At 39.0% G+C, this 21,305-nt stretch overlaps 1 protein-coding gene across 3 annotated transcripts in view; it reads right to left on the bottom strand.

The window, feature by feature from the left end:
- The window catches only part of LOC128656977 (oocyte zinc finger protein XlCOF7.1), a 105,571-nt gene that overhangs the window by 60,390 nt on the left and 23,876 nt on the right, over window positions 1-21,305 (bottom strand). For all 3 annotated transcript variants that reach the window (XM_053711185.1, XM_053711184.1, XM_053711186.1), the window contains 4 exons: window positions 12,328-12,435; window positions 12,075-12,173; window positions 9,480-9,587; window positions 8,478-8,585 (listed from right to left, as the gene is read on the bottom strand). In XM_053711185.1, the coding sequence (XP_053567160.1) occupies window positions 8,478-8,585; window positions 9,480-9,587; window positions 12,075-12,173; window positions 12,328-12,435 (423 nt within the window). The remainder of the gene's footprint in view (window positions 1-8,477; window positions 8,586-9,479; window positions 9,588-12,074; window positions 12,174-12,327; window positions 12,436-21,305) is intronic.

Genomic DNA, 21,305 nt, shown 5'->3' with positions numbered 1-21,305 from the left:
ATTTATTTTAAAGTGAAGGAAAAAAGACCTAGGAGCGCCAAATTAAGGCAGAGGAAATGAAATAAAATATACCAACGACTGTAAGAGTAAAGCTCTATATATCATAAAGGATAACAAGTAGATGGGGTGGATAAACGACGTCCTAAGATATACAAAAGGCTGACACCAATATTCTGATTGATATCTTATGTAGATAAATACAGATTATGTATATAAATACAAATGCGATACAATTTATTACAAATGCAAATGGAATACAATTTATCACAGTTACAACTTAATGGGTAAAATCATGGATCCATGTTACAGTACATACAAATTATATAAAACACAATCATATAGTATAAAAACGATTTGTATAAAATGCAGATGGTAATAGAATGGATATTGAAATAGATATAGCTGGAATTGGGTACAATATTCCCTAAACACTGTGCAAAATTGCATAAAAAATTGCATAAAAAACTCGCTGTCTATTGGAGCCCCGTAACTCCCTAAACTAGCTACAAAATAAACCTAACACCTAACGCATGCGCAATGTCTATCTAGCTGTCAACCGCGATCCCCCGCCGCAATCCCTAATAAAATATTTAACCCCTAAACCGCCGCTCCCGGACCCCGCCGCCACCTACATTAACTACTCCCTAATGTGATCCCCCTACACCAGGGGTGTCAAACTTGCGGCCCGCGGGCCTCATGCGGCCCTCAACCTAATTTTGTGCAGCCCACGCCACCTCACATTTCCTCAAGCCAGAGTAAGTTAATTAGGAGTTACAGAACACAATCTTTTGAAATGTATACAGTTATAGCAAATGCCACTGCACTGTTTAGCAATGACAAGATATGTAGGTAGTGTGCGGCCCACGTGAGTTGTACTTGTATGGAAAATGGCCCGCGACTAAAATGAGTTTGACACCCCTGCCCTACACCGTCGCCAACAATATTTAACTACCCCCTAAAGTGAGCCCCTTACACCGCCACCATCTACCTTACCTACCCACTAAAGTGAGCCCCTTACACCGCCGCCATCTACCTTACCGCTGTCTATTGGACCTAACACTACACTATCAATAAATTAATTAAATAAACTACCTACAAATAAATACAATTAAATAAACTAGCTAAAGTACAAAAAATAAAAAAGAACTAAGTTACAAAAAATAAAAAAATATTTACAAACATAAGAAAAATATTACAACAATTTTAAACTAATTACACCTACTCTAAGCCCCCTAATAAAACAACAAAGCCCCCCAAAATAAAAAATGCCCTACCCTATTCTAAATTACTCAAGTTAAAAGCTCTTTTACCTTACCAGCCGTGAACAGGGCCCTTTGCGGGGCATGCCCCAAGAAGTTCAGCTCTTTTGCCTGTAAAAAAAAAACATACAATACCCCCCCCCCAACATTACAACCCACCACCCACATACCCCTAATCTAACCCAAACCCCCCTTAAATAAACCTAACACTAAGCCCCTGAAGATCATCCTACCTTGTCTTCACCTCACCAGGTATCACCGATCCGTCCTGGCTCCAAAATCTTCATCCAACCCAAGCGGGGGTTGGCGATCCATCATCCGGTGGCTGAAGAGGTCCAGAAGATGCTCCAAAGTCTTCATCCTATCCGGGAAGAAGAGGCGATCCGGACCGGCAACCATCTTGATCCAAGCGGCATCTTCTATCTTCATCCGATGACGACCGGCTCCATCCTGAAGACCTCCACCGCGGACCCATCTTCTTCCGGCGACGTCCAACTGAAGAATGACGGTTCCTTTAAGGGACGTCATCCAAGATGGCGTCCCTCGAATTCCGATTGGCTGATAGGATTCTATCAGCCAATAGGAATTAAGGTAGGAAAATTCTGATTGGCTGATGGAATCAGCCAATCAGAATCAAGTTCAATCCGATTGGCTGATCCAATCAGCCAATCAGATTGAGCTCGCATTCTATTGGCTGATCGGAACAGCCAATAGAATGCGAGCTCAATCTGATTGGCTGATTGGATCAGCCAATCGGATTGAACTTGATTCTGATTGGCTGATTCCATCAGCCAATCAGAATATTCCTACCTTAATTCCGATTGGCTGATAGAATCCTATCAGCCAATCGGAATTCGAGGGACGCCATCTTGGATGACGTCCCTTAAAGGAACCGTCATTCTTCAGTTGGACGTCGCCGGAAGAAGATGGGTCCGCGGTGGAGGTCTTCAGGATGGAGCCGGTCGTCATCGGATGAAGATAGAAGATGCCGCTTGGATCAAGATGGTTGCCGGTCCGGATCGCCTCTTCTTCCCGGATAGGATGAAGACTTTGGAGCCTCTTCTGGACCTCTTCAGCCACCGGATGATGGATCGCCAACCCCCGCTTCGGTTGGATGAAGATTTTGGAGCCAGGACGGATCGGTGATACCTGGTGAGGTGAAGACAAGGTAGGATGATCTTCAGGGGCTTAGTGTTAGGTTTATTTAAGGGGTTTTTGGGTTAGATTAGGGGTATGCGGGTGGTGGGTTGTAATGTTGGGGGGGGTTATTGTATGTTTTTTTTTACAGGCAAAAGAGCTGAACTTCTTGGGGCATGCCCCGCAAAGGGCCCTGTTCAGGGCTGGTAAGGTAAAAGAGCTTTTAACTTGAGTAATTTAGAATAGGGTAGGGCATTTTTTATTTTGGGGGGCTTTGTTGTTTTATTAGGGGGCTTAGAGTAGGTGTAATTAGTTTAAAATTGTTGTAATATTTTTCTTATGTTTGTAAATATTTTTTTATTTTTTGTAACTTAGTTCTTTTTTATTTTTTGTACTTTAGCTAGTTTATTTAATTGTATTTATTTGTAGGAATTGTATTTAATTAATTTATTGATAGTGTAGTGTTAGGTTAATTGTAGGTAATTGTAGGTAGTTTATTTAATTAATTTATTGATAGTGTAGTGTTAGGTTTAATAGTAACTTAGGTTAGGATTTATTTTACAGGTAAATTTGTAATTATTTTAACTATTTTAGCTATTAAATAGTTCTTAACTATTTAATAGCTATTGTACCTGGTTAAAATAAATACAAAGTTACCTGTAAAATAAATATAAATCCTAAAATAGCTATAATATAATTATTATTTATATTGTAGCTATATTAGGATTTATTTTACAGGTAAGTATTTATCTTTAAATAGGAATAATTTATTTAATAAGAGTTAATTAATTTCGTTAGATGTAAATTATATTTAACTTAGGGGGGTGTTAGTGTTAGGGTTAGACTTAGCTTTAGGGGTTAATACATTTATTAGAATAGCGGTGAGCTCCGCTCGGCAGATTAGGGGTTAATAAGTGTAGGCAGGTGGAGGCGACGTTGTGGGGGACAGATTAGGGGTTAATAAATATAATATAGGGGTCGGCGGTGTTAGGGGCAGCAGATTAGGGGTACATAAAGATAACGTAGGTGGTGGCGCTTTGCGGTCGGCAGATTAGGGGTTAATAAGTGTAGGTAGGTGGAGGCGACGTTGTGGGGGGCAGGTTAGGGGTTAATAAATATAATACAGGGGTCGGCGGTGTTAGGGGCAGCAGATTAGGGGTACATAAGGATAACGTAGGTGGCGGTCGGCAGATTAGGGGTTAAAAAAAATTATTCGAGTGTCGGCGATGTGGGGGGACCTCGGTTTAGGGGTGCATAGGTAGTTTATGGGTGTTAGTGTACTTTAGAGCACAGTAGTTAAGAGCTTTATAAACCGGCGTTAGCCCAGAAAGCTCTTAACTACTGACTTTTTTCCTGCGGCTGGAGTTTTGTCGTTAGATGTCTAACGCTCACTTCAGAAACGACTCTAAATACCGGAGTTAGAAAGATCCCATTGAAAAGATAGGATACGCAATTTACGTAAGGGGATCTGCGGTATGGAAAAGTGGATGAAAAGTGAGCGTTAGACCCTATTTTGAGTGACTCCAAATACCGGCGGTAGCCTAAAACCAGCGTTAGGAGCCTCTAACGCTGGTTTTCACGGCTAACGCCAAACTCCAAATCTAGGTCTAAGATAGCTACAATGTAATTAATAATTACATTGTAGCTATTTTAGGTTTTATATTTATTTTAAAGGTAACTTGGTATTTATTTTAACTAGTTACAATAGCTATTAAATAGTTAATAACTATTTAATAGCTACCTAGTTAAAATAATTACCAATTTACCTGTAAAATAAATCCTAACCTAAGTTACAAATACACCTACACTATCAATAAATTAAATAAACTACAAATATCTAAACTAAAATACAATAAAATAATCTAAACTAAATTACACAAAAAAACAAACACTAATTTACAAAAAATAAAAAAAAATATTACAAGATTTTTAAGCTAATTACACCTATTCTAAGCCCCCTAATAAAATAATAAAGCCCCCCAAAATAAAAAAAATTCCCTGCCCTATTCTAAATTAAAAAAGTTCAAAGCTCTTTTACCTTACCAGCCCTTAAAAGGACCTTTAGCGGGGCATGCCCCAAAGAAAACTGCTCTTTTGCCTGTAAAGATAAACACAATACCACCCCCCAACATTACAACCCACCACCCACATACCCCTATTCTAAACCCACCCAAACCCCCCTTAAATAAACCTAACACTACCCCCCTGAAGATCTCCCTACCTTGTATTCACCCAGCCGAGCAGAACTCTTCATCCGCAGCGGCAAGAAGTGGTCCTCCAGACGGGCAGAATTCTATCAGCCAATCGGAATTAAAGGTGAAAAAATCCTATTGGCTGATGCAATCAGTCAATAGGATTGAGCTCACATTCTATTGGCTGATTGGAACAGCCAATAGAATGCGAGATCAATCCTATTGGCTGATTGGCATCAGCCAACAGGATTTTTTCACCTTTAATTCCGATTGGCTGATAGAATTCTATCAGCCAATCGGAATTCAAGGGACGCCATCTTGGATGACGTCCCTTGAAGGAACCTTCATTCTTGAAAAGTCGTCGACAGAAGAGGATGCTCCGCGCCGGATGTCTTTGAAGATGGAGCCGCTCTGCGTCGGAAGGATGAAGATAGTGGATGCCGTCTGGATGAAGAATTCTGCCCGCCTGGAGGACCACTTCTTGCTGCTTGGATGAAGACTTCTCCTGGCTTCGTTGAGGATTTCTTGCCGCTTGGATGAAGACTTCTCCCGGCTTCATTGAGGATGGATGTCCGGTCTTCAAAAACTGTAAGTGGATCGTCGGGGGTTAGTGTTAGGTTTTTTTTAAGGGTTTATTGGGTCGGTTTTATTTTTAGTTTAGGGTTTGGGCTGAAAAAGAGCTAAATGTCCTTTTAAGGGCAATGCCCATCCAAATGCCCTTTTCAGGGCAATGGGGAGCTTAGGTTTTTTTTAGATTTTATGTTAGGTTTATGTTAGGGTGTTAGGTGTAAACATAAATTTTCTTTCCCCATAGGAATCAATGGGACTGCGTTACGGAGCTTTACGCTCCTTTATTGCAGGTGTTAGGCTTTTTTTTTAGCCGGCTCTCCCCATTGATGTCTATGGGGAAATCGTGCACGAGTACGTAAAACCAGTTAAAAGCAGCGCTGGTATTTGTGTGTGGTATGGAGCTCAATGCTGCAATATTGCCTGCTAACGCCGGTTTTATGAAAACCTGTAATAGCAGCGCTATAGGGAGGTGAGCGGTGGAAATAACTTGCAAGTCAGTACCGAGCCGCTCATAACGCAAAACTTGTAATCTAGCCGATAGAAAATGAAGCAGATAATGAACTGATCACACTGACAAAAAAAACAAAAACTTAACCCTTTGGTTCCCAGTACCATCCAAAAACAGTGATCTAACTCCTGCTTGCCCTAACCCACATGGCCACAGATTCAAATCACAGCTGTAAACAATATGCACAGTAGAGGGTTAATCCCTTGATTGTCTGGAACACGCATAGGAATAAAATGTTCATTACCTCTGGGTCGGCCACACATGCTGTAAGAGTTGGAGGGAAGAGAGAACAGAGTATGTCTGCTACAAGGAAACAAAGAAGCTGGAAAAAGTAAGAAAGTGTCTGGGCCAGAAGTGCAGGCAATGCAAAGGGAAGAGGAGTGGCTGGGAGCAAGACCAAAGCATTTTTCATGAGCCAGAGCCCATTTTCTAGACACTACTGGTGCTGTAGGTTTAATCTGAGCCTTGGGTTGTGCAATTTTAGGTTTGCTTCTGGTTATAATTAAAAGGTAAAGAGCAGAGAGTTTAAATCAATCAGTGCACACAATATAGTGGATAATCAATATCACTGTCCAGCACCTTCTAATAGTTCATGTGCACGCTGTAGGGGCCTGCAACCCCAAACAATAAACAATGATACAATACCAGCAGCACCGTGATTCAGAGTTTACAAATACTCAATTTTATTCTTGCACAGAAGGAACAACATTTCGGGGTATCTGCCCTTATTCATGTCATAACAGGTAATACCCAAAATGCTCCCCTTTATACACAATCACAGGTGGTTCAATTAGTTTAACATTCTCATTAACTCCTTCATAATCTTTACAGAGTTTATTTCTACTATATCTCCACCTAGTGGTATCAATTATAATTACATTTAAAAACAAACAGAACATTGTGGCAGCAAATAACTATATAGATAGATTCCATTCCATACCTCTATTCATTCCATTTGGATACATAGAATCTAATACATAAATGTGCTTCTCGCCTCTTGAGATAGAGTTCTCTATTACCACCCCTCCTTAAAGGGGCAACATGTTAAACCACCTGTGATAGTGTATAAAGGTGAGCATTTTGGGTATTACCTGTTATGACATGAATAAGGGCAGATAGCCCGAAACGTTGTCTCTCTTGTTCCCTCTGTGCAAGAATAAAATTGAGTATTTGTAAACTGTGAATCACGGTGCTGCAGGTATTGTATCACACAATATAGTGGGTCAGTATGTGGTGGCATAACCCAGAGTTTATTGCAGGGGCTTGTTGTGTTTAGACTTCAAGGAAAGTGTGTCTTTTTTTACACAATACAAACACTTGCAACAATGTTTACATTTTTAAAGCAATTTCATAGAATTTAAAAAAAAAAGAGGAAGGCGCAAATGACTGGTGTCTCAATATAAAAAGTACCAAATTATGTATTGAGGAATAAAACACAAATACTGGTTAATTTTTTTATAAAACGTTACTATCAGGAACACAAGAGGAATAAACGTAGGTAATTATTATTTAAGATGACATAAAGGTAGGTAAGCACTATACTAATGCAGCAGGAATTGCAAATAGAGCGGTTGGTTGTACAAGGGGAGATATTAGCAGCAGAAAAAAGTGAGGTTTTTATGCAATTTTACAGATCACAAGTCAACTGTGAATACTGTATACAGACACAGTGGACAAACAAATTTAAAGAAGCAGATAACTTACACATTCTGCTGTAATACAATCTTCTAAAACATGACCTGTATTGCTTGTCGGTGAAAATGTAACACATAGATAAGTCAGAAGATGTCAGATATATTAAGGGATTTTATAATGTTCTGACAAAAATATTTTTTTCGTAAATAAAAGTAAACAAATTATCATACTCCTGTGTTTAGCCATTTTGAGTCTTTTGCACTCATAGGGCTAGATTACAAGTGGAGCACTAAATATTGCTCTTGTGAAAACAATATTAGCGCGCCACTAAGTAATACCAGCGCACGCTAATGTGTGCTGGTAATACAAGTTGACAGCTTCCATTTGCATTGCGCTCATGAGAGTGCACTTCCATAGGCTCCAATGGCAGCCTCGTTCTCATGCTATGAGACAAGGCATAAGAATTAGCACAGCAAAGGCGGTAAGTTGCGCAGCAATGGCAGCAACATACATACATATATTATGTACATATATATTTATGTGTTTATATGTGAATAAACACATATTAACACAAATATATATGTATATAAGCGTATACTGTAAATATATATTTACTGATTACACATATCTCCCTTAGACAGCAAAGTAAAGGAAATTTTAAGTGCCATTTTTTTTCACCCCACTCCCGCAAAATTTACCACCAAAATACTGCCTAGTGCAGCAATTTTATTAAAAAATAAAAATGCTACAATTTTTATTTATTAATAAAATACACTACACTGTATTTTTGGGGCACATTTAAAAAAAATTAAAACAGAGATCTGATCATATCAGCGCTAATTGCTACCGCAAGCTCGCCATAACAATAAGTAGCCACTTGTAATGGCTGGTTATTTATCACGGGTGTCCCCGCAAACGGGCACATTTATCAGTTTGCGGGCATGAAATAAATTAGCGCTCCACTTGCAATCTAGCCCATAGTATTTAGACATAAATTTCAGTTATAAATTACATTACAATCACCTACAAATAACAGGTGAGTTTTCATTTATGTGTTTTATTGGGAGGAGGAGATAATGGCCTTAAAAGTCTCCCTCTCCCCTAATAAAAAACCTCCCTGTACCTAGTGGGGCAGATGATCTGTATCCCTCAGACACATCCTACACGTGCACTCACCTGTATTGTTATTGTTACTGATTTTCCGTTTCACAGTTTCCAGTTGACTCTTTACATACAGATTATTTGTTTGATCAGCATTAAGTGTAACTTCAGTTTTAACATCACCTGCACAGATCATATAAATATGGTCACATTTTAACTTTTTTTAGCACTGCACGAGGAAATTGTAAAATCTGAATGTCACACAAATACACTCACATATGCCATGCGCCTCTCAGACGCATCACACACTCACTGTTGCCCTGTGACCGTCATACGTTGTATGCATACACTCACACTAAAATGTGTGCTGTGTTCCTCAAACACATAACACGTGCAACCACTGGTGTCATGCGTCCTTCAGACACGTCACACTCAACCCTGTTTCCATCAAGCACCTCACACACATATATTCACCTGGGCTCTGCATTCCTCAGATACGTCACACACATATGATCACTTGTGCTCTGAGCCCAACAGACATGACACACGCACACATACACTCACCTTTGACCTCTGACCCTCAGACACAATACATACATTTACCTGCGTCATGTCTCCCTCAGACATGTCAGACACGTGCACTAACCCGTGTCCTCAAATACATCACATATGTACACTTACATGTTTCCTGCGTCATACTCATACACGCATTCACACGTCATACTCATATACACATACACACGTCATACTCATACACACATACACACGTCATACTCATACACGCAGCCTCAATTGTGTGCTGTGTTCTGAGATACATCAGACATCTACACTCACTGGTTCAGACACATTTCACACTGCAACTATCTCTATCCTGAGTCCCTCAGACATGTCACACGTACATTTACCTCTGAACTGAGTCCCTCAGATGTCACACACATACACTCGCTTGTGCCCCATTTCGCTTAGACTTTAATAAAAGAAAAAGCCATTTTATTGGGAGGAGACGAGGGCTCCAAAAAGCTCCTTGTATTTAGTGGGGCAAATGATAACTCAGACACATCACACATTTGCACTCACCTGTACTGATATTGTCACCGATTTCCTGCTTCACAGCTTCCTGCTGACTCTTTACATACAGATCATTTGTTTGTTCAGCATTAAGTGTAACTTCAGTCTTAACTTCACCTGCATAGATCATTTAAATATGGTCACATTTAAGTTTGTTAGTACTGCACAAGGAATTGAAATATCTGAATTTGACACACGTACACTCAACTGTACCCTGCATCCCTTAGTCACATCACACACATATGCTCATCTGTGCCAGCATCCCTAAAAAATGCCACACAAAAAAACACTCACAGTTGCCCTGTGACCCGAAGACACGACATCCATTCACACACTGTTGCCCTACATTCCTCAGACATGCTACATGCATATTCTCACACTCCTTTTTGCCAGCATTCCTCAAACACAACACCCGTGATACATTCCACAGGTATCATGTGTCCTTTAGATGCGTCATAGGCGTACACTCACCTGGGCACTAAATATCACAGATACGTCACACACATATGATCATCTGTGCCCCACAGACATGTCATACATTCACCTCTGACTTGGGTCCCTCAGACATATTACATACATTCACCTGTATCTTGCCTCCCCCATACATGTTAGACACATACACTCACCTGAGCCCTTTAGTCCTCGGATATGTCACACACATATGATCACTTGTGCCCTGCACCCCACAGACATGTCCCACACATACACTGACCTCTGACCTGTGTCCTATAGGTTAGACACATTACATACACTCACCTGTGTCCTGCCTCCCCCAGACATGTTATACAAATGCACTCACATATGCCCTGCGTCCCTCAGACATGCCACACAAGTACACTCATCTCTACCCAATGTTCCTTAGACATGTTAAACGCTCATACATTACTTGTTATACACTCACATGCTACAACCACCTGTATCCTGGGTCCATCAGACACGTCACATGCATACACTCACATAAACCCTGCTTCCCTCAGTTACACATGAGCCCTGCATCACTCAGATACATCATACACACATACTATCAATTATGCTCTGCGCCTTACATATATGTCACGCACACTCACACACTTGTGCCCCATTTCCCTTAAACATGGCACAAACGTAAACCACTGGTACCTAGGTCACTACAAGTGACCCTAAAGACCATACCGAAATTGGGAGCGGATGCTGTGAAAACTTCCTAATCAGCATTATCCCCTAGTTGCTACTAGCAACAGCAAAATTAATAATAAAGTACACAAGAGCAGATCGTATTTGCAACTAAAAAGATTCTTAGTCACCACTAGTGACCGCAAAGACCATACCATAAATCACTATCTGGCACCGTTAAAAACCAAACCGGAAGTCAATATTTGTTGTCAGGATCACAACTGTGACGTAGGAAGAGTCACATGATAATCTTTTAAAATACCCGCCTACCACTAAGGGACCTGTAATGCCGACCCGCGACAAGAGCGGTTAGGACGGCCAGCTCAGAGCTTAAAGCTCTCCTTCTATTATTGGACACTTTTCACATATTTGCAAGGTACCTTAGATATATTGCGGTTATTAATTAGTATTCTCATGCATTAGTACTAGTGAATTTCATGTCATAAAGGGAGACGTCCCTTTTTATCTATTGTATAATTTTAGAAATTTTATTAAATCTTACGAATACTAAGAAGTGTCTTCTAGTTTATAAATAGATATATGCCAATATATATTTATATATTAAGGTTTTGTTCAAATATTATATATTAAAGGGACAGTCAAGTATAAATTAAACTTTCATTATTCAGACAGGATTTTTAATTTTAATCAACTTTCCAATTTACTTTTATCATCAAATTTGCTTTTTTCTCCTGGTATTCTTAGTTTAAACTAAACATAGGTAGGCTCGTGTGCTAATTTCTAAGCCTTTGAGGGCTGTCTCTTATCACAGGCTTTTTAAATCTCTTTTCAACACAAAGAGACAGAAAGTACACGTGGGCCATATAGATAACACTGTGTTCAGGCACAGAAAGTTATTTAAGATTTAGCACAAAACAATGCTAAGTTTAAGACAATAGATAATAAACAGTCACAGTCATGTGATCAGGGGGCTTGAAGAAGGTTCCTAGATACAAGGTAATCACAGAGGTAACAAGTATACTAATATAACTGTGTTGGTTATGCAAAACTGGGGAATGAGTAATAAAGGGATTATCTATCTTTTAAAAAAATAACAATTCTATGGTTGACTGTCCCTTTAACTATATTCAAATTCACAAAACAATACTTTGGGACAAAATCTAGGATCATTCTATTTGCTTAAATTCATACATGGTTACAACTATATACATTTAAGATTCTACACCAAACACATATAAATAACTATTCTTTGCTAAATTTTTATATACATATAATATACTAATCATCCAATTAAGATCTTTTCACTATATATATATATATATATATATATATATATATATATACACATTCTTTACCCGTGCTTTTAGCGCTAGACTCCATTCACAACATTGTCACTACTGTCTTCTTTGAGGGGAATACACTAGTCTAGCAGGGTCCTAAATTCCTTTAGCGCTTCTCCTTTCCTTACTTATCACACAAACGTAAACTCACCTCTACTAATAGTGTCACATTTTTCCTGTTCTGGAGCTTCAGGCACATGTCTTTGCCCCTGATCCTCTGTGTTATATGAAATAGGAGTATAATTTTCATCTAAAATCACAAATTAAAGATTATTTGTTCTCTTTCTAACATCACTTGTATAGAATACATAAGGAGAGACATATTTTTAGCTTTTTCACTGAATGTCCCATATGTGCACTGACCTGAACCCTATGTGCCGAAAAAATCACACACATATACTCACCAAAGATAACAATTTCACATATTTCCTGCTTTGCTGCTTCTGTCATGTTGCTTAGCCACTGATCTTCTGTTTGTTCAGAATTACATGAACTCACAGCATCATATTCACCTGAAGTAAACAACAAAATAATCACTATGTACAGTTTCTGTGCTCCATTTTTAAAAATGAGCATATCAGTTAGTATAGCATGCGTCATGTAGTAAAACTAAATTTATGCTTACCTGATAAATGTATTTATTTCTTGACACGGTGAGTCCATGGATCATCAATTACTGTTGGGAATAGAGGCAAAGAGCACCACAGCAAAGCTGTTAAGTATCACTTCCCTTCCCACAAACACCAGTCATTCGACCGAAGGAAAAGGAGAGAAAGGAAGCAACACAAGGTGCAGAGGTGCCTGAAGTTTACATAAAAAAAAACTGTCTGAAAAATACAGGGCGGGCCGTGGACTCACCGTGTCAAGAAATAAATACATTTATCAGGTAAGCATAAATTTTGTTTTCTTTCTAATGACACGGTGAGTCCACGGATCATCATCAATTACTGTTGGGAATCAATACCCAAGCTAGAGGACACAGATGATAAGGGAGGGACAAGACAGGGAACCTAAACAGAAGGCACCACTGCTTGAAGAACCTTTCTCCCAAAAGAAGCCTCAGCAGAGGCAAAAGTATCAAATTTATAAAATTTGGAAAAAGTATGTAGAGAGGACCAAGTTGAAGCCTTGCAAATCAGTTCCACAGAAGCTTAATTTTTGAAAGCCCATGAAGAAGCCCTCGTGGAATGAGCCGTGATACTCTCAGGAGGCTGCTGTCCAGCAGTTTCATAGGCCAAACGAATGATACGCCTCAGCCAGAGAGAAAGAGAAGTAGCCGTAGCTTTCTGACCCTTGCATTTCCCAGAGAAAACGACAAACAAGGCAGAAGACTGGCGAAAATCCTTAGTCACCTGCAAATAGAATTTCAATGCACGCATCACATCTAGATTGTGCAGTAAACGCTCCTTATGAGAAAAAGGATTAGGACACAAAGAAGGAACAATGATTTCCTGATTAACCCTTTAAGGACACAGCTTTCAGTTTGCTCAATTGTTTTATGACGGAAAAATTCCGTCATATGTCCTTAAGAGGTTAATATTCTGAAACCACTTTAGGAAAGAACCCTAACTTAGTACATAGAACCACCTTATCAGAATGAAAGATAAGCGGAATCACATTGCAACACCGAGAGTTCAGAGACTCTCTGAGCAGAAGAAATGGCAACAAGAAACAAAACTTTCCAAGATAACATCTTAATATTTAAGGAATGCATAGGCTCAAACGGAGCCTGCTGAAGAACTTTAAGAACAAGGTTAAGACTCCAGGGAGGAGTAAAAGGTTTAAACACAGGCCTGATTCTGACCAAGGCCTGACAAAAGGATTGCACATCTGGCATATCCGCCAGACGCTTATGCAACAAAATAGATAAGGAAGATATTTGACCCTTCAAAGTACTTGCTGACAAACCCTTCTCCAGACCTTCTTGGAGAAAAGACAAAATCCTAGGAATCCTGACTCCACGAGAAACCTTTGGATTCACACCAGTACAGATATTTATGCCATATTTATGGTAATTCTTTCTAGTAACAGGCTTATGAGCCTGGATCAAGGTCTCAATGACCGACTCCGAAAAACCCACGCTTCAATCTCCAAGCAGTCAGCTTCAGAGAAACGAGATTTGGATGAAGGAAGGGCCCTTGAAGTAGAAAGTCATTCCTCAGCGGATGTCTCCAAGGTGGAAGATATGACATTTCCACTAGGTCTGTATACCAGATCCTGTGAGGCCACGCCGGTGCTATGAGAATCACCAAAGCCCTCTCCTGCTTGATCCGAGCAATGACTTGTGGAAGGAGAGCGAACGGTGGGAACAGGTATGCTAGACTGAAATTCCACTGCACCGTCAGCGCATCTATCAGGACTGCCTGTGGATCCCTTGACCTTGAACCGTACCTCGGGAGCTTGGCATTCTGCCAAGAAGCCATGAGATCTAGCTCCGCCTGCCCGCATTTGAGGATCAGATTCCGGGTGAATGGTCTGTCTGCTCAGAAAATCCGCTTCCCAATTGTCCACTCATGGAATGTGGATAGCAGACAGCAGTTGTGGGTCTCCGCCCACTGAATCATTTTGGCCACCTCTGTCATGGCCAAAGAACTCCGAGTTCCTCCCTGGTGGTTGATGCAAGCCACCAAAGTTATGTTGTCTAACCTGATAAACCGGGCTGAAGCTGAGGCCAGGCCAGTAGATCATTGAAGATTGCCCTCAGCTCTAGGATGTTTATGGGGAGAACTTACTCCTCCCAAGTCCATAGACCCTGAGCCTTCAACGAGCCCCAGACTGCTCCCCATCCCAGCAAGCTGGCATCCGTGGTCACAATCACCCAGGTAGGTCTGCAGAAGCAGGTTCCCTGGGAGAGGTGTTCCTGAGACAACCACCACGGAAGAGATTTTCTTGTCGCCTGATCCAGATCTATTCATGGAGACAGATCCGCATAGTCCCCATTCCATTGCCTGAGCATGCATAACTGTAGAGGTCTGAGATGGAACAGAGCAAACGGAATGATGTCCATGGCAGTGTCAGCATTTGGTTTGACACTACACCTTTAACACCAGATCTCCTCCCCAAATTATATCCTATTTAAGTCCACAATTTCCCAGGAATCATTGCTTGATTATTAAAGTGTGTTTAGGTGACTATCACTAGTCTCTCTAAACATCGTTCCATATTGAGCCAAAGAAAACCTGAACTCACTATCCTAAAAATTGGGATTCAACTTTACTTATCCCTTTATCTTGTGGGCATATTACGGCATTACATATTTTATTTTATTTTCACTTTTTTGGAAGCTTTATCCTCTCTTCAGCAAGCTGTCAGTAACTTCAGCTGTTTGCCGAATACAGTCTGTGGACGGACGCTCCTCCAATAGCTGACGTCATCTCCGGTCACAGTCAATCTCCTGCGCAGCACGCCAGAGTCGGTAACCTCGCTGATCAGACTGAACGCTGCACTCCTGTCTCCTTGTAAAGTTCATTGAATCTCTGTATAACAAGTAAGACTTTCTACCTCTTCCAAACCTTAACTAGAAAGGTATGTGCACCAACGAATACTTGTAGCATGCTGGACCAATGACTTATAGTAATGCATTACTAAACTTATTTTGCTTATATCAACTTGTGTCGCTAATCATCTCCATTCACTTTTTCATATCCTGTGTCTCATAAATGGAGTATAAATCTCAAACTAACCATTACCTAAGAATATAAAGTTTTACATGTAACCTAAAGCTCATACTCAGTGTTTATCATTCTATGCTCAAATAGACATAATTCCACTGAATCACCAATTATTATTCTGTACCATATTCCAATCATTTTTCATTGCTTATCATACTCATTTACCAATTATAAATTCATCTGTCTTTTACCACTTCTCATATTGAGTTTCTCACAACTAAGAAGTTATAGTTGTGATATATTACACAAATCATTTAGAAAAAATGTATTCATTCATGACCATATTTTCCAAGCCATGGTATTATGGAGATTATGAATACAAACATTAACTTAATTAATAAATGAAAATAACTTTGTGAATTATATTTTAAAATATATTTGAACCTAAATATCACAGAATAATCAAGCCTGAAAAAATAAATAATTAATCATAGCTACATATTTCCAGGTATAACATGGATCCTGTTGAAATGGCAAATCAAATCTCCTCATTAAACCAGAAAGTGGAAATATTGGCCCAAGGTTTAACTGAAATAAAAAATGAAAACAGTACACTAAAAAGAATACTTAATGAATATGTCACCCATAAAGCTACTGAAACTCCTGAACCCCAGGTTAACCCCCCAATACCATTTGCTGGTGATCGCACGAAATTTCGTGAGTTTAAGAACGCTTGTATCCTATTATTTACTTTAAAACCACGAACCTACCGAACTGATAAAATTAAAGTTTTCACCACCATCTCCTACCTCTCTGGGGAGCCCAGAGCATGGGCAGACAGATTTCTAGAAACAGAAGATCCAATATTAAATTCCCTGGAAAACTTTTTCCAAACAATGGCTGTACTTTATGATGACATAAATAAACAGCAAACCGCCGAACATAGATTAAGATCACTTAAACAAGGAAAAAGACCAGTGGAAGATTACATAGCGGATTTTCAGCTATGGGCCACAGATTCTGAGTGGAACTCAGTAAGTCTAAAAAACCAGTTCCGTCTAGGTTTATCTGAACATCTAAAAGATGAACTTTCCAGAGTGGATTTTCCGGAAAGCTTGGAATCTTTAATCAAGTTGTCCATAGCCATGGATAGGAGATATCGCGAAAGGAAGATTGAAAAACATCATTTTGAAAGCACCCCCAAAAGATCTTTTCCATCTTATCAAGATAAGTCCCACTCAACACCTGTGCCAATGGAAATAGGTACCATTCGCGGACCTCTTAGTTTTGAAGAAAAACAAAGAAGAAGATCCGCTAATCTTTGCCTCTATTGTGCAAATAAAGATCATGATGTAACATCATGTCCTGTCCTCTCTCGTCAAAAGAAGGGTACGTTGACACTTAACTATACATCTAATAAATTGAAAAACCCTTCTTACCTATCAATAACATTGTCTTTACAGTGGGACAGTCTACAACTTCAGAACGAAGCCATTATTGACTCCGGAGCTGATGGTATATTCCTTGATGAATTTATTGTAAAACAAAATAAAATACCTATTCTGCAGAAATCTTCTCCTGTCTTTGTAAGGGTAATAGATGGTACTCAGATTTCAAAGGGACCTATCACTCATCACACAATCCCATTGTTAACCATCACACCAGATGGACACAAAGAATTTTTAACATATGATATCATCCCTAGTTCAATTCATCCCATAATACTCGGGTTACCATGGTTACAAAAACATAACCCATCAATAGATTGGACCCAAAATCAAATCACTTTCCAATCACAATATTGCCTAAAGACATGTTACCCATATGTTAATATAGGACACATAGCCTCCAAATTACCTAATGAATACCATGAGTTCAATGATGTGTTTAATTTAAAAAATGCTGAATCTCTCCCACCTCATAGACATTTTGATTGTCCTATTGACACTAAACCAGGGGTAGAAATACCAACAGGAAAAATATTTCCTCTTTCACAAAAAGAATTGAAACAGCTTAGAGAATACCTGGACGAAAACCTTAAAAAAGGTTTTATTTCACCATCTTCATCTCCTATAGCCTCAGCCATCTTTTTTGTTACTAACAAAGATGGTACTCTTAGGCCAATTATAGATTACCGAGCCCTCAACTCTGTTACCATAAAAAATAGATACCCATTACCACTCATCCCGGAGATAATTGAACGACTTAGTGGAGCAACCATATTCACTAAGTTAGACCTTAAGGGAGCATACAATTTAATACGTATGAGATCCGGAGATGAGTGGAAAACGGCTTTCAGAACCAGATATGGGTTATTCCAATATAATGTAATGCCTTTTGGACTGACGAATGCCCCTGCCACATTCCAGTTCTTTATAAATGAGATCTTTAAAGAACTTATGGATGTGTGCGTAATAGTCTATCTAGATGATATTCTTATATATTCCAAAAGTCTAGAGGACCATAGAAAACACGTGAGATGGGTTCTTTCCACTCTTCGAGATCATCAATTATACGCTAAAATGGAAAAATGTCAGTTTCATAAAGACACCATCAAATTTTTGGGATACATAATATCTCCTAAAGGTATTCAAATGGATCAAGAGAAGGTAACAGCTATAATCAATTGGCAAAGACCTACAAGTTTAAAATCTTTACAAAGATTTCTGGGCTTCACAAACTTTTACAGAAAGTTCATTAATCACTTTTCAACCATTGTCCAACCTTTAACCCGTTTGACAGGTAAACAAAAATTCATTTGGGATTCCAGCGCTGAGCAAGCTTTCCAAGATTTAAAGGGGAAGTTTACAACAGCACCTGTGTTGAGTTTACCTGATCCTGAATTACCTTACACCTTGGAGGTGGATACTTCCAATGTTGGAATAGGTGCTATACTCTCACAACCTGGAAAACAAGATGATCATCTCCATCCTATCGCCTACTATTCTCGAAGATTAACTCCTGCAGAGAGTAATTATTCAATAGGTGATAAGGAATTACTAGCAATGAAATCAGCTATGGAACATTGGCGACATCTCTTGGAGGGAACTACAATTCCTTTCCAGGTTTTCACCGATCATAAGAACCTTCAGTATCTGAAGAAAAATAAAACTCTGTCTTCAAGACAGGTACGTTGGGCTCTATTCTTGGATCGCTTTAATTTTTCACTTACTCATATACCAGGTACAAATAATATAAAAGCTGATGCATTATCTCGATCATTTGAAACATTAGAAGACTCTCATATCAACACATATATTATTCCGCCATCTAAAATCATTGCTGCAGTAGTTTTAGAAACATCTGACATAATTCAGGCACAACATTCAGATCCTGAAATTCCACCTATTTGTTCTCCAGATTCCGAATCTGGACTATATATGAACAATGGTCTGATTTATGTTCCACATAACCTGAGAAACCAGATCATCCAACAACATCATGATACCCCCTTAGCTGGTCATCCAGGCATTGAAAAAACAACTGAAATTATCAGTAGAGAATACTGGTGGCCTCAGATGAAAACAACCATACATACTTATATTTTGAACTGTGAAACCTGTGCAAAGAAAAAGAAGGAACATCATAGACCTTATGGTCTCCTGTCACCTTTACCCATTCCCATAAAACCTTGGGATATGATAGCAATTGATTTAATTGTAGAATTACCTATATCTAATGGTCACAACACTATAATGGTTGTAATAGACCATTTAACTAAACTGGCACATTTCATCCCATTAAAAAGACTTCCGACTGCATCAACTACTTCAAAATTCTTCCACAGTCATGTAGTTAAGCTACATGGTTTACCAACATCCATTGTAACTGATCGAGGAAGTCAGTTCACTTCTAAATTTTGGAAATACTTATGTAAAACATTACAAATCTCACTCAGGTTCACAACTGCGTTTCATCCGCAGTCCAATGGACAAACGGAACGTCTCAATCAAACCCTTGAACAGTATTTGAGATGTTTCATTTCGTCTCAACAAGATGACTGGTATGATTGGTTACCAAGCGCAAAATTCGCCTATAATAACTCAATCAATGCTTCAACAAAGCTTTCTCCTTTTTTCGCAACCTATGGTTTTCATCCACGTACTTATCCGAATACGCTAACTTGTTCCCATTCACCGTCAGTTTCCAATTATACTGAATCATTGAAAGATGTAATGGAAACTTTGCAGAACCATTTGATTGCTGCTAAAGAAACACAGAAAAAGTATTATGACAAAAAAAAGGGTGCCACCTCCAGTTTATAAACCAAATGATATGGTTTGGTTGTCCACGAAAAATATCAAATTACCCGTACCAAGTAAAAAATTAGCTGACCAATTCATCGGTCCATTCCCAATACTTAAAATAATCAACCAGAATGCTGTGACTTTAAAGTTACCTCATACTATGAAGATTCACCCCTCATTTCATGTGTCTCTCTTAAAACCTTATTTGGGATCCACTGTTCCTACTGGGGAACCCTCGCCACTAACTATACCTGATCCTGAGGATTACGAAGTTGATGCGATTCTGGATTCCAGAATTCGTAGGGGGAGACTTGAATACCTAGTCCATTGGAAGGATTATGGTGATGATGAGAACTCATGGGTTCCATTGCGTGACTTGAATGCACCTGATTTATTGGCAGACTTTCATCTCGCTTTTCCTTTTAAACCGGGTTCTAGGTCTGCTGGAGGGGGCTCTTGAATGGGGGGATCTGTCAGCATTTGGTTTGACACTACACCTTTAACACCAGATCTCCTCCCCAAATTATATCCTATTTAAGTCCACAATTTCCCAGGAATCATTGCTTGATTATTAAAGTGTGTTTAGGTGACTATCACTAGTCTCTCTAAACATTGTTCCATATTGAGCCAAAGAAAACCTGAACTCACTATCCTAAAAATTGGGATTCAACTTTACTTATCCCTTTATCTTGTGGGCATATTACGGCATTACATATTTTATTTTATTTTCACTTTTTTGGAAGCTTTATCCTCTCTTCAGCAAGCTGTCAGTAACTTCAGCTGTTTGCCGAATACAGTCTGTGGACGGACGCTCCTCCAATAGCTGACGTCATCTCCGGTCACAGTCAATCTCCTGCGCAGCACGCCAGAGTCGGTAACCTCGCTGATCAGACTGAACGCTGCACTCCTGTCTCCTTGTAAAGTTCATTGAATCTCTGTATAACAAGTAAGACTTTCTACCTCTTCCAAACCTTAACTAGAAAGGTATGTGCACCAACGAATACTTGTAGCATGCTGGACCAATGACTTACAGTAATGCATTACTGAACTTATTTTGCTTATATCAACTTGTGTCGCTAATCATCTCCATTCACTTTTTCATATCCTGTGTCTCATAAATGGAGTATAAATCTCAAACTAACCATTACCTAAGAATATAAAGTTTTACATGTAACCTAAAGCTCATACTCAGTGTTTATCATTCTATGCTCAAATAGACATAATTCCACTGAATCACCAATTATTATTCTGTACCATATTCCAATCATTTTTCATTGCTTATCATACTCATTTACCATTTATAAATTCATCTGTCTTTTACCACTTCTCATATTGAGTTTCTCACAACTAAGAAGTTATAGTTGTGATATATTACACAAATCATTTAGAAAAAATGTATTCATTCATGACCATATTTTCCAAGCCATGGTATTATGGAGATTATGAATACAAACATTAACTTAATTAATAAATGAAAATAACTTTGTGAATTATATTTTAAAATATATTTGAACCTAAATATCA

The sequence above is a fragment of the Bombina bombina genome, chromosome 4, assembly GCF_027579735.1.
Source record: "Bombina bombina isolate aBomBom1 chromosome 4, aBomBom1.pri, whole genome shotgun sequence".
Classification (NCBI taxonomy): Eukaryota; Metazoa; Chordata; class Amphibia; order Anura; family Bombinatoridae; genus Bombina; species Bombina bombina.
Note: the sequence above shows the minus strand (reverse complement) of the source record. Positions and strands in the feature narration are given on the sequence as shown.